At 44.2% G+C, this 12949-nt stretch overlaps 1 protein-coding gene across 1 annotated transcript in view; it reads right to left on the bottom strand.

The window, feature by feature from the left end:
- The window catches only part of itga8 (integrin, alpha 8), a 31489-nt gene extending 19816 nt beyond the window's left edge, over positions 1–11673 (bottom strand). Inside the window, exons 1-12 of the mRNA XM_028425819.1 lie at positions 11280–11673; positions 10857–10987; positions 8568–8668; positions 8347–8470; positions 6980–7041; positions 6541–6586; positions 4688–4813; positions 4511–4555; positions 3198–3241; positions 1575–1631; positions 1397–1449; positions 1100–1305 (exon numbers count right to left, since the gene is read on the bottom strand). Of these exons, the coding sequence (XP_028281620.1) occupies positions 1100–1305; positions 1397–1449; positions 1575–1631; positions 3198–3241; positions 4511–4555; positions 4688–4813; positions 6541–6586; positions 6980–7041; positions 8347–8470; positions 8568–8668; positions 10857–10987; positions 11280–11467 (1183 nt within the window). The 5' untranslated portion in view covers positions 11468–11673. The remainder of the gene's footprint in view (positions 1–1099; positions 1306–1396; positions 1450–1574; positions 1632–3197; positions 3242–4510; positions 4556–4687; positions 4814–6540; positions 6587–6979; positions 7042–8346; positions 8471–8567; positions 8669–10856; positions 10988–11279) is intronic.
- Positions 11674–12949: the final 1276 nt, after the last annotated feature.

Consider the following 12949-nt stretch of genomic DNA (forward strand, 5'->3'; position numbering starts at 1 on the left):
TTCGACAGATGACACTGAACAACAAAGCCATGAAGAAGGAAATGATTCGGTTTTAAAGAAGAATTTTAGTGATGAGGCCTCTGTTATGGGAGGAAGAAGAGGCTCATGTCATCACAGTAAGAAGAGAGATCTGTCAGTGATTATGTACACACACACACACACACATGAAACAGGTAAACTCCAACACAGCAGGTTGACATTAGCAAAAACAAGCCGCTGAAAACCCTGATTACGATACATGTTGACTCTGTATACCATAATCCTGAGTAATGAAATCATGCATGGATGTGCGCTCATTATATTAGCTCTCAACAAGTATCTGGACTCCACGTCAGTACAGCTGGCAGAGAGGCTCCATCAGGCCACATCACCGGCCCTCAGAGCCTGTCACACACTGACAGACAGCAGATGTGATTTACTATTCTAGCCAGGAGAAGCTTCAGTATTGATCCAATGGCCATTGATCTAATTGTTAATGGGTTTAAAAGGGCGGTGCGCACATTAACACACGTTCTTCATGAATAAATAAGAGATAAATCAGCAGGACCGCTGTCATACGAGGCCCAGATGTGCACTCGTTATTTTTTAGGCAGCAGTCCACAGGCGGAGTGCAGGCCGCGTCTCTGTGTGTGTACGTGTGTGTGTGTGTGTGCACGCCTTTGTTCAATCAATGTGAGGATAAAACAAACACACAGACGAGGAATGAACTCTGGGCTGCAGGACAGAAACTCCCAGATGATTTTATCTCAGGGCACATCTGGTGATGTTAAAAATAACTCCGACACACATGCGGCCTTAACCCGATCATCACAGGAAGAAACAAGTTCACACAGAAAATCTTTCATAGCCCCACTTCCTGATTGGCTGAAGAGCTTAGGGTTCCTCAAGGAACAGCATCTGATAGGATTTCCTCAGTCAGAGACATAACAGTCTACGGAAAGAAGACTAGTCTGTTATCGAGTTTACCTGAAATATCAAAGCCATGTGGGCACACAAGTACGTGGGAGTAAGACATTGATGGAGTAGGACACTTCCCTCGTCCTCCTCACAGAGCAGTGCTAATTTCCCCTTTCTTTCTCATTTTTTCTCATTGGCTTACCATTGTATCCATCCTGGTTAATGTCTCCCATGGGTGCAATAGCTGTGCCGAAGCGTCCAAAGGTGTAGGTGCCGGTGAGAGCGATGGGTTTGGAAAAGGTTAGCGGAGCCAGCTGCAGGTACAGGTAAACCCGTCCCACCTCTCTGGGTTTGCTCTCCATCTCTCTCTCCATGTAGAGGGGTGCTCCAACCAGCACATCATCTGTCCTGGGGAGACAACGGGGAGATTTAATGATCAGAAACAGGAAGAGGTAACAGGAAGTGTATGTCTCTGGAGTGACAGAGGAGTTCTACCTACCCGTCTCCATTTAAGTCTGTAACAGCGACTGAGTAGCCAAAATAGGAGGCCATCTGAGGGACAGACAAGAAAAACCCAATAATGAGTCTAATTTAATTTCCATCCATTCACAAGAAAATCTATATTAGCCGGTGCCCTTGGTCTATATCTGTCACTTGGACTCAGTCGATGCTCCTACCTGTTCCCCTGTGAAGTTCTGTATGAAGGTCAGATTGGTGGAGTTGATCATTGCCACCTAAAACAGGCAGACAGACTATCAAACGTAATGACTAATATGCAGCAGGCTTTGTCCTTGCAACGCACCAGGAGCAAACATAGCCAAGCAGTCTATCAAACAGGCACAGGAAGAATGTAGGAAAAAAGTCAGGAACCGCATAAAAAAGCTTTTATTCAACTCAAACCTCTTTCTTACCCCCTGCCCTCCCCTCACCACCACCACCCTCTTTGTGCTGTTACCATTTTCCCCTCATCTTTCTCTCCTTCCCCCCATCCTAACCCCGGTTGGAGGGAGAGACGGAGGGGTTGGGGGGTGGGGGGAGGCTGAGAATTCCTTCATAAGACCTAAAATAACAACCACATGGAGACAGCCGGGGGGCTACACGCACACAAGCATGCTTACACACACACACACACACATGCAGGAGGATACACGCTGGCCCAATCACAGATGTCTCAGAGACATACTAAAGAGGACAGACTTATAAACATGGACAGATAAGGACGCGTAAACACAAATGTTGAATCAATAGCTCAAGAGTTAACTTTTCTTTGCTCACAGATGTCAGATCGGTCACAGAGGAAGCCTGATCGAGCATGAACACTCCTCCAGTGCCAGGTCTCTAACATGGCCTACCTGCATACCTCACAACACTGCACCACCTCCTGTGAGCTACATCCACCTCCTCACGGTGCAGCAAAGAGCATTTTCTCTGTGCAGACATAAAACTCGCACTGCCGCTGTCATGTGCGTGTGTTTTGTGGTGAGTCCTGTGGTTACTCTACAGGTTAGGGGTCGTGTGTGTGTAGAGAAGGGTTAGTGGGGTTAGGTGGGGTCACTGCCCTCCACATGCAACGGAAGCTGTGTGTCATTAGGCAGGATTGACACAGTCAGCCCTGGGGACAAGTTCCCATAAGAGCAGAGAAGATGAACTGAGTCTTAGATGCATATACACTTACTGCCATATTTAGATATATGTGTTACTGTGTACAGTATAGTCTCATCTCATATGAAGTAAAGCCTTGTTCCAACCATAATGCAGCAAGGAAGAGCCCCATCATTATGCTGCCATTGCTTGCTCACATAAAAATGCATAATGCTGCCCCAGTGTGTGCTTTCAGGGTGTAATCAGAGGTGTGATGCAGCACCTCAACATGTGAAAAGGGCTGTGAAGGAATTCTCTGTATGTCTTCCAACTCTCTTTCATTACTCTTTATGACTGAGGACAGAGGATGACTTAGTAAACCTCACTCTCTACAAAGATCGATATGTTTTGGCTTACATTTTAAGCTGTCTTGAGTAAAGAATGTTTTAATTCACTATCATCAGGATCAACATCTGCATGGAGACAGAGCTCAGTTCTTATCTGGGATATACAGCTAATATTAGAAATATGTGTTGCTGTGAGAGTTGGCAGAGCAAGTTGACATTTAAAGTCATCTTGGTATTATTAAATGTTTCTGTTCAATATATTTGTACATCTTTAATAATTCTCTTAGTGTATGTTTTATCTATTTATTCATGCTTTTCCACAGATATTTGAGTTTAACCGGGTAATGAATAATCTTGTCTGTCCATACTCACATATCCAAAGTTCTGAGCTCCTCTTGGGACTCCAGCTATCAGCTCTGGAAACATAGAAACAAATAAAAGTGTCAGAAAGATGCACAGACAAAGAAGTTTGTCTCAAACAGCATCAACCTCCCCCCTCCAGCGCAGCCCGGCTCGGCCCATAACCCAAGTGTTGGTGAGCACACACTGAGTGATTGGGTGCTCATGTATTGATTGATGACTGCAGTGAACTTATAAGGATGATCTGAGGGTCCCACCCAGAGAGAGAGAGAAGACAGAGTCCCCAGCTTCCTGCCCTCTGCCTCTACCCACCAGACCCGACCACCAGCTTATAAATCTGCAGTTCCCAGCTCCATCTTCACTCACAGCTCTCAGTTACAACCACTTCTTCAGTCTGACGAGGGTTTAGGAAACAAGACCACAACAAGCCGTGTACCACAACACAGCACATCAACCAGCATGTGTAGCCTCTTTAGGCTCACTTTAAGACCCTCTGACATATGTGGAGCCTGAGGCGGTTCAGGGCCTCTGCATGGTTGGTATGGGAGAATGTAAACTCAAGGTAAAGATCCCATGAAGATGGGAATTCATTAAGTGACAAACTGTGTGGTAACTTCTTTGGAGAGGATGCAAAAAATAGATTGGCAGGACTGTGGTTAAAAACTGTTTTAATAAAAGAGCTGTACGTATAGTTTAAATTGGTTTTGGGTTTGATTTTTACCACAGATAGAGTGATGGCATGGGAATGAACTCCAGCAGAGCCTCAGTAAGTGCCGAGTGTGTACGAGTGGTACAAAGATAAACGAAAATGGTCCAGACATTTCTAGTAATCATTACTTTGAATTTATATTGGCTTAAATAGCACATACTTGAAAAGTTAAACAAAGATGAACTCAGTCGTCTCCACCTGTGCATCTGTTACAGAATGATGCTGCGTGTGTGCTTATCACTTTACACCTAATATATCAAGTCCAGACGAGATTCTGGATCCTCTCTAGACCTGAAGAGGTTTGCAGGGCCTGCCAGTAATCATTGTAATCAGTCAAAATGGAAGACAGGAAATCTCTTTATCAGTGATTCCTGAAGTTCTGCCCCCTCGGGGTCATGACCCAGACGGATAGAGACAGTTCTCATTACTGCTTCTAAGCACTGTCACACAGCTGTCCGCTCTCTATTGCTCAGCGTACTGCACTCGTCACAGGGTTTCTGGTATCCAGCTTTAGAGCGCACAGAGAGAGAGGCTGCTAACATGCAGTGATGTTGTTAGTGCGGGATTCCTCTGCTGCTGCGTGTGGTTAGCTGTAATGAATTGTTGGCTTTCTCACCTTGTTCTGAGTCTCCTGTAAACTCTCCCACTGCCACAGAGTAACCTAGGGAGAAATCATTTGCACGTGATGACATATGGTTAGAAGGAACTCTGATGTCTGTCTTTGTACACGATGGTTATTATTGGATACTTTGGATGATTTTTTTGTGTGTGTGTGTTTGCAAATGTGTGTTACCAAGGTAGCTGTCGTCGTGTGTGTCTTCAGCGGCTCTGGTGTGTTTCTCTCCTGGAACCTGTCTCAGTACTGCCTTTAAAGAGTAGCCATTCAGTATCTCTGCTATCCCTGCTGTCATCACCTGACCTGCACATACACATGCACATAGATATATGGAGAAAACAAACAGTCAGGGTGTGAGAGTCACATCTGTTCATGGACAACGTTTTAACCTCGGACCCTGTGAAGTGAGACCCCGCTGGCCCCTCCTATCTGTGTGAGCCACACTGCCTGCTCCACATGAAAGATGCACAGAGCTAACGATGCATTGAAGTTTTCCCAGAGGAAAGCTAAAACACATCATTGGCAGAGGAATAGCTGAAAAAATACTCCATTCGTTCCATTAAAAACCTTCAAGAAAACTGCTGTCCTCTGCGCAGCGAGGAGTCTGAATTATAGGTGTGCACACACAAACAACACTCTTCCTCTGCTGTTGAACAAGAGGTCAAGCAAACAAATGATTTTATCTATGGCCGCCCTCAACTTTCCATAAATCCTCCTTAATGTGAGTGTGTGTACTGACGGGGAGGAAAACGTGCCCTCTTAACCCTCCCTCCAGCTCCTCTCCCACCCTCTCCACACACACACACGCCGTGCTGAGTTTATCTTCCAGAGTAACATATCACTGTTTCAACTCATTACTAAACCTCTATCTGATTAATGTGACGCAAATTGTTAACATCTATACATAAGTCACTGCTGCTAATTTAAAATGTCCTTTCCACCCAGGGATAACAAGACTATATATAAAAGAGATGTTTTTTTTTATGATGAATCAGGTTGAAGGCTGAAGATAATTGTTGTATATTAGAGGCTATAAAATCCAGCCTGAGTGCTTTTATAAACATTCAGAGGAAGTGTTTTAACTGGAGGCAGCCTGCCTTGCCACACTGAGGGCACAGGGAGAGAGAGCAGTCCATTAGGCTGTCAGTGATGTCTGCCTTGTGCTGTCTTGTATGCTAGAGTATTTATTATTTAACCAACAGGAGCCAAACAATATTTTAGAATCATAGAAAAACACTGCAAGAAACCTGATGTCATGAATTGTGGGAGACAATTGAGTTTGTGCAAACTACCTGCAAACAGCTGCAGCAGCTCGACACTTTGATAACACACACACACCCGCTCAAACACCTGGATTCGGGGGAGTAGTGCTACACTTCATCAGCTTAACTATGACACACTCTAGCTGTGTCTACACCTATTAAGACACTTCATCCCTCTGCTTATATCTAGCAAGCTTTTATCAAGCAGGAGATCCATCTTTATTCTAACACACTCCCTCACTTCTCATCTTACGCTCTCCCCTGGTGCAACATGTTTCTGTCATCTCCTTAGCGATCCACTGTCACTCCTGCTGTCCTCCCTGTGCTCTCTCTTTCTCTATCAGTCCTTTCTTTTGTCTTTCCTAACTCTGCCTCTGAGATCCCCTCTCTCTCTTTCTCTCAGCTCGAAGCTTTTCTATGCTGTATCATGGGGCAGAGGGGTAGTTGCTCCACAGTCCATTACCCCCCGATCAGCTCATTACAGAGCCCAAACACCCACTTCCTGTTACGCTGGAAAGAGGGGGCATTAAGGAAGGTAGCGAGGGAGGGAAAATGGAGGAAGGAGAGACACACTTCTTTCCACTTTCTCTTAGGTAAGATTTTTGTAATGAAATAGCAGATTTGGAACGTGTGTCAGCACACACGTGTGTGTAGGCTCTCCTGACTGCTAAACTCATCTCTTTTCTTTTCTCTTTTAAAACATCTTCCCATTTATGAAATCATTATAAAAGACAAAGAGACCAAACAAACTGCTGCTGCTTGGGTTACCTTGCCAGTAAAAGCTTCCAGGTCCTCCCACAACCAGTCTTCCTTCCTGGAATAAACACAGTTAGTTAATGTTAGTCACGTGACACATGTTGTGAATAAATCTGTGTATGTGTGTGTGACTAATGTGTTTAGCTATGTGAGTGTGCATGTGAGTGTGAGTCCTGCAGTCCTGCCTGTTGTCATCCTGCAGAGAATGACAGCTTCCTGTACAGGAGTTGAGAGTTGGACCATGAGGCAGAGGTCAAGGTTCATATTGACTATACAGTGAAAGAATGCATGTGTGCATGTGTGTTTGGTCTATTGTTGTTAAGAGGCGATGGGTCACATTGGGAGTGTGGAGACTTCTCTAGGGACAAACACACTTATTTTCACAGAGTCTATAAATCTCTGAAGGTGTTTGGAAGATCACTGAGGGGGGAAAAATGATCTTACTACTTACTTTGGTGAAATCCACACTGAAACCAGCCTGGCAGAATCCCTGTCCCTCGGGATCAGGATCATCTACAAACACAACAGGGAAAGTCTTAAAAACAGGTCAACATCGAAAAGGAACTTCATTTGCACTGCACAAACTTTTGTATGAAATGTTCTTTGATTGCTGCATCTATATACCCGAGATATAACGTGTGGCCATTCTGCAGTGCTGACAGGTTGTTCTGCTAGCTGTAAACTCCCTGTATACAATACAATTGATTCAGCATCACAACCTAATAATAAATAAAAAAAAACCTCGGGTCAGGATTTTGATTTTTACCTCTGTGGGCAGCTCCACATCCACCTTTCATCCTGCTGCACCACAAGCTTTTGAGATGTTGTTGGTAGAGGTGCATTGTGGGTAATGCAGGTGACAGATAAATGGGTGAAATAGGAAAGAAAAACTGTTCCTCAGAGCACATTCACACAGTTCACTGGATAAAACCACCCAACTGCATCCATAAAAAACAAGAACTACAAAAAAATTAGAAAAAAAGAGGCGTGTTTCCTAATTCATTCATTCCTACATGAACTCAGAAAACGTATATGCACATCAGGAATTGTTCTCTATTAGAGTGACACCCTGGGGTGAAGCTTAATAGTGCATAACTACTGAAGTAAACATGTAAACTGAGCGGTCACAGTTTAATGTCAGGATGAAGCATAGTAATCTGCTGAAGGCAGAGGAAAAGTCACTTGATAAAGAAAAAGTTCCCCTCTCTTCACAACTGTGCAGAATTACACCCCCTCGAGAACATTCCCATTTACAATGTGATTATTCTAGCTGTGATTACTCAGCATTGACATAAACACTAAAACAACTCTGATCCCATCACTATAGGGAGTGTAAGTATGAATATATGAAGGCATGATAGAGTGGACAATAAAGGCTGTGTGCTGTTTATGATGTGCCACCTGATAGCCTTCATTTATCACAGTCTGCTGGTGCCTCATATCACTGTACAGGGTAAGGGGGTCAAAGTGGGAGAGAAAGAAAAAAGTAGAAGAAGTAAGAATCCCATAAAGTCATCCCATAAATTCCATGTGCAGAACTGATGGCAGAGAGAAGAGGAGCAGAAAGGGACACTGATGAACTGCTAGATTGTTTTTAGGTTGCTTTAACCTAACAAACAATCCATTTTCTGTTTGTTATTTCTTACAGGCCAAGCACATCAAGTTATTCAGTCTACGTCATGTTGTCAACTGATACACACAAAAGTGAGGTTAATGTGTGTTCATGATGACGGCAGAGACAGAAAACAAAGGGAGGTAAGATAGACGGTACAACAGGGAGATGGAGACTTTTGCAGACAGGGCTGCAGAGTGACTCACTGGTCCTGCAGGGCGAGTACTCCGCGTAGGCGCTGAAGTTCTGGACAGCCACATAGCAAGTCCCCACGGGGTCCTTCTCCCCACTTATCTTCACTGTCCGCCAGTGGTAGAGAGGAGCACAAGCCTGCAAAACAAATAACCCTCATGACACACAAGTGACGGGAGGTTAGGGGGAAAAAAAATCAGACGATTAGATATTATTTGACATCAGGAACACTCACCACCACTTTTCCTTTGTGCGTCCTAACCGATGCTCCAAACCACTGGTGCGACTTAAACTCCAGAGGCTCTCTGGTGCCATTGACTTTAATCATTCTGTTATCTGGAGGGAGACAGGAAGTGGGGGAAAAAAAGGAGCGCATTGAAGAGACATTTCATAATGTGGCAGTAAAAGCTGACCATGATAATGTGGATGCAAGCCTGCAGCTCTGCCTGTGAACACAGACAGCATTTGTCCTTGATAAGGAAAGAGCGAACAGCAGCATCTTAAACAGGCCTGTAACACACTTCAAAACACCATTTGCCCCCCAGAAACAGACATTTGTCAGGATATGGAGGCTTTTATTCAGTCAAAGCTTTTCCCATAAAAAGTAACAACACTTAAGAGACTGACTCAGGCCTTCACAGAAACCACACACACACGCACACATTATTAGTATTTCCCAGTGGAATCACAATAAACTGTTAGATTCAGTGTGTGTGTGTGTGTGTGTGTGTGTGTGTGTGTGTGTGTGTGTGTGTGTGTGTGTGTGTGTGTGTGTGTGTGTGTGTGTGTGTGTGTGTGTGTGTGTGTGTGTGTGTGTGTGTGTGTGTGTGTGTGCGTGTGTAAATGATTGTCTTGGTTCTGTTGTCGATATTTTCCATCATTTTTTAAGACCAGATGGGTCTCTTTAGAGCCGTGCAGACCCCCTCCTGTGTAGTGTAGGCAGGTGTACACTACATGTTTTTTCTATTAATGTAACTGTGTTTGTTGTCTTTCATCTAGTTTAAGGGACATTTTTATTCATATTGCGTCCCAAAAAAAAGGGATAGATTTCAATATCTGCATTTTTATTTCATTAATGAATCATGACTGTCACTAAAAGCTTTTTCTTAGGAAATAAAGGAGTATTTCATAGTAAATGACTTCACTCCACTCAAATCACACAACCCACAATCTCATGGTCCCCTCTGCCGCCGGCCTCTCATTCCACTGCCATGACCTGACAAACCTGCAGTACGTCACTACACACATGTGCAGGTACACACACACACAGTAATCAGGCACATGTGAAGCTGATGTGTGGACATTAACCAGTACAGTACACACACAGATGGTCACCACTTGTGCTGATATTTTGTCCGATGCACTCAAAGTGTCTATTAGTCTGGTTTATACCTGTAAAAATGACCCTGCTGTAACTCTAGATATATACACCATGGCGACTGTCATCAATCACCTCCTGCATACACACCTATTGTAGTGAATGGATATGCACATGCACATGATTTCACACACATTTGTTCCACTATGTTTATTACTCCAAAAAACACTTCACACTAAAACTGAACCCACTGTGGAAATGGAGCATTACTTCAGTTTAGGCAGAGCAATGCTACATCAGCTGATCAGCTTCTCATTGATACAACAGCTGATCAATGAGCGGATGACCAGAAATATCCACTTCTATGTATTGTACGTACACACTGGTCTGTTGAAATCCTCACCTAAATCTTTGACACTGCTGTCAATAATTATTCATTTCTGTTAGTTTAGATCTCTCCTTAAACTGATATCCAAAGTCCCTGTGAAAAAAGGGACAGACTGATGGAGAATGAGGGAGAGACAAGGGGAGGGGAGGGGAGACAGGGATACATTTTCAAGATCTAATAAAAAGCAGACCTCACCCAATCCCCCTTTCTTCCGAAAGGGAACAAAATTCCCATGTGCATACAGTTTACCACCTCCTCTCTCTCTCTCTCTCTCTCTCTCTCACACACACACACACACTTTCTCACTTGTTCTCTCTCTTGTGCTCACGTTAGCCAATCAAACAGAAAAAATATGCATCAGACATACAAAACGAAGGCCTGATTGGACAGTGATGATAATATATTGAACACCACAATCAACATGATGTGCACCAGCAAACCTGCCATGCTTGATGAGACCCATATGTCTTATCTCTCTCTCTCTCTTGCTCTCTCTCTCTCTCTCTCTCTCTCTCTCTGTAGCAACAAACCGTGTGCCAGCTCATATGGACACACACCAGACATACAGGTTACACAACTCCAGAAGTTCTAAAACATCTGGAGTCACCGCTGGCTCTGAAAGAATTCATATCAGTGAAGTCAAGGCTTTTATATGTTCTTCACTAAAATTCTAACATAAGAACTCAGTGACAACAAGAGCTTGAAACGTCCCATGTCTTGTAAACAGCAGCAGAAGTCTTGGGGACATAATTATACTCAGTGGGGCCCCCAAGAGGTCTATCACAATCTAGAGTTAAAACATGCTTCAGGTAACTCACTGGCATTGTCAAAAGGGATCTGTCTGCAGCTGTCAGGCAGTCCAGGATAGGGGCAGTAGTAGACAGCTCCAGCCTCCACGATGCCAGGCTGGGAGGTGTTCGCTTTGGGAGCCCCCACCAGCACACTGAACCTGGTGGGTAAAAAAAGAAAGAACCATGCAAGACATGCAGTGTGGGATTCAAACCTGCACATGAAGTGTGTCTGACTTATACATGTCATGCTCTTCTCTGCTTAGGCTGTTCAGGCTCACTGCAGTAAGATGCACAGCTTCCATCCCAGGTTCACCTCACACATCTCTGTTCTAGCACTATGCCTGTTGTATTTTAATGCGTTTAAAGCAGTAATGGTAGGTTAGTCTGGCCTCTACAGGTATAACTACATGACCCTGGAGGGACAGCTTCAGCCTTGATGTTCCCACTCACGTGTTGCTTTCGGTCGTAGCCTGGTAGAAGTCCACAGAATAACCGAAATAACTTCCATCAGGTCCTCTGTAAACCGTGGGATGCTCTGCGTAAAGGTTAAAACTCCAAACTCCATTTAGCCAAAGCACAGACAGCAAGCCCAGAATAAACATCCCAGTAGAGGAAACACAGTCCCAGCCACGCTCCATCGTAACCAGCAGCTAGCTGCGCACTGGTCCCAAAAAAGTGAGAGGCAGGGAGGGAACAGAGTTCCTCTGGGCAGGTGAGGTACGTTTGTCCCAACTTTAAATCCGCGCCAACTGCCTGCCGCTGGATCCCTGCGTGCGCTCTGCTGCGCTCCCCCCCACAACTGAACTGTCTCCTGACACCCTGAAACCACCAGGTCTGCCCAGAGCCTCCGCTACAGGACTACAGAGCCGCGCCCCCGTCCTCTGCTCAAAACTTTACCCCCTACACACACTTACACACACATCACAAGGCGCAAACCACATCTGAGCGCGCATGTGAGGCTGGCGCGTCACCGCTCCTTTAACAGACCGACCGGCATCCAGAAACAATAAAACATATTCAATTAAAGTTAAGCAGATTTGAAAATGCAAAGATTTGTAGTAAACACTGTGTGGCTAACTTTTTTTTTTTACAAGCCAGCCATCCCGTTAAACGGGGCTGTGTTTCCTTCCGTTGAGAATAATCGCTTGTAATTATGTCAGTAATTATTATGTCGACTTACAGCAGAAATCTCCTGAGCTGCGCGGGTAAGATTTAGGCAGTTTATCCCGCACTTGGTGTCACTCAACACCAAGCGATTTCCTCTCCAAACCACTGAGGCAACACACCTCAGTCTTACTGAAAATAATATCCTGCAATGAAAAACTGTTTAAAGAGGTGACAGGCAAGACCAGGCTGTTTTATATTATTATTATTATTATTCATATGTATTTAACTCAGCACATGTGGGACAAAAAAAGGAAAGAAATGAACGCTGCACCTACTTAAACTCCCAAGCTGATGTTTATCATGGTGGAGAGTTTGTTTTAATTAAACTTTTTTTTAATTTAGCTTTATGAGCACATTAGTGATGAATTAAACACTATAAGAAGCATTACAGCCCTGTAAAACTGCAGCGCTATAGTCAGTGTTAGAGCCCAGAGAGCTGATGAAAAGCAGCTGAGTGAATCTTGGCCTGCCAGGTCCTGCTGCATCTTCTCCACTCTTCTTTTATCGTTTTATTTTATTGACACACACACATCTTCCTGACTCTTTTTGTGTGACAGTGAATAGGCTGAAGGAGAGGATCTGCCCTGTATCAGCTGTAACCATGTAAATCTAAGATGAAGGGAAAAAAACTTTAACAAAACATGAGCAGACACAGATGTGTTCCTTTCAGTCATAGAAGAAAAAGATGGTGGTGATGATGGTATGAGGAGACAGTGAAGTTGCTCCTGTTCTTTTTCCCTGTATCGCTGTTTTCAGACACCATCCGTCAGATAACCGAGAATGTGTGTACACTTCCATCTGTAATCAGTTTCTCCTTTTGTCTAACATCCAATAAAATTCTCAGATATCCCATTTCCAGGAATACACACGTTTGCTCACATACTGTTCAGGTTACCTGCTGTCAGTCTGCCAGTGAGTTTTGAGCAGGTCATTCTGGATTGATTACTGCACAG

This window comes from Parambassis ranga, chromosome 16 (assembly GCF_900634625.1).
Source record: "Parambassis ranga chromosome 16, fParRan2.1, whole genome shotgun sequence".
Lineage (NCBI taxonomy): Eukaryota > Metazoa > Chordata > Actinopteri > Ambassidae > Parambassis > Parambassis ranga.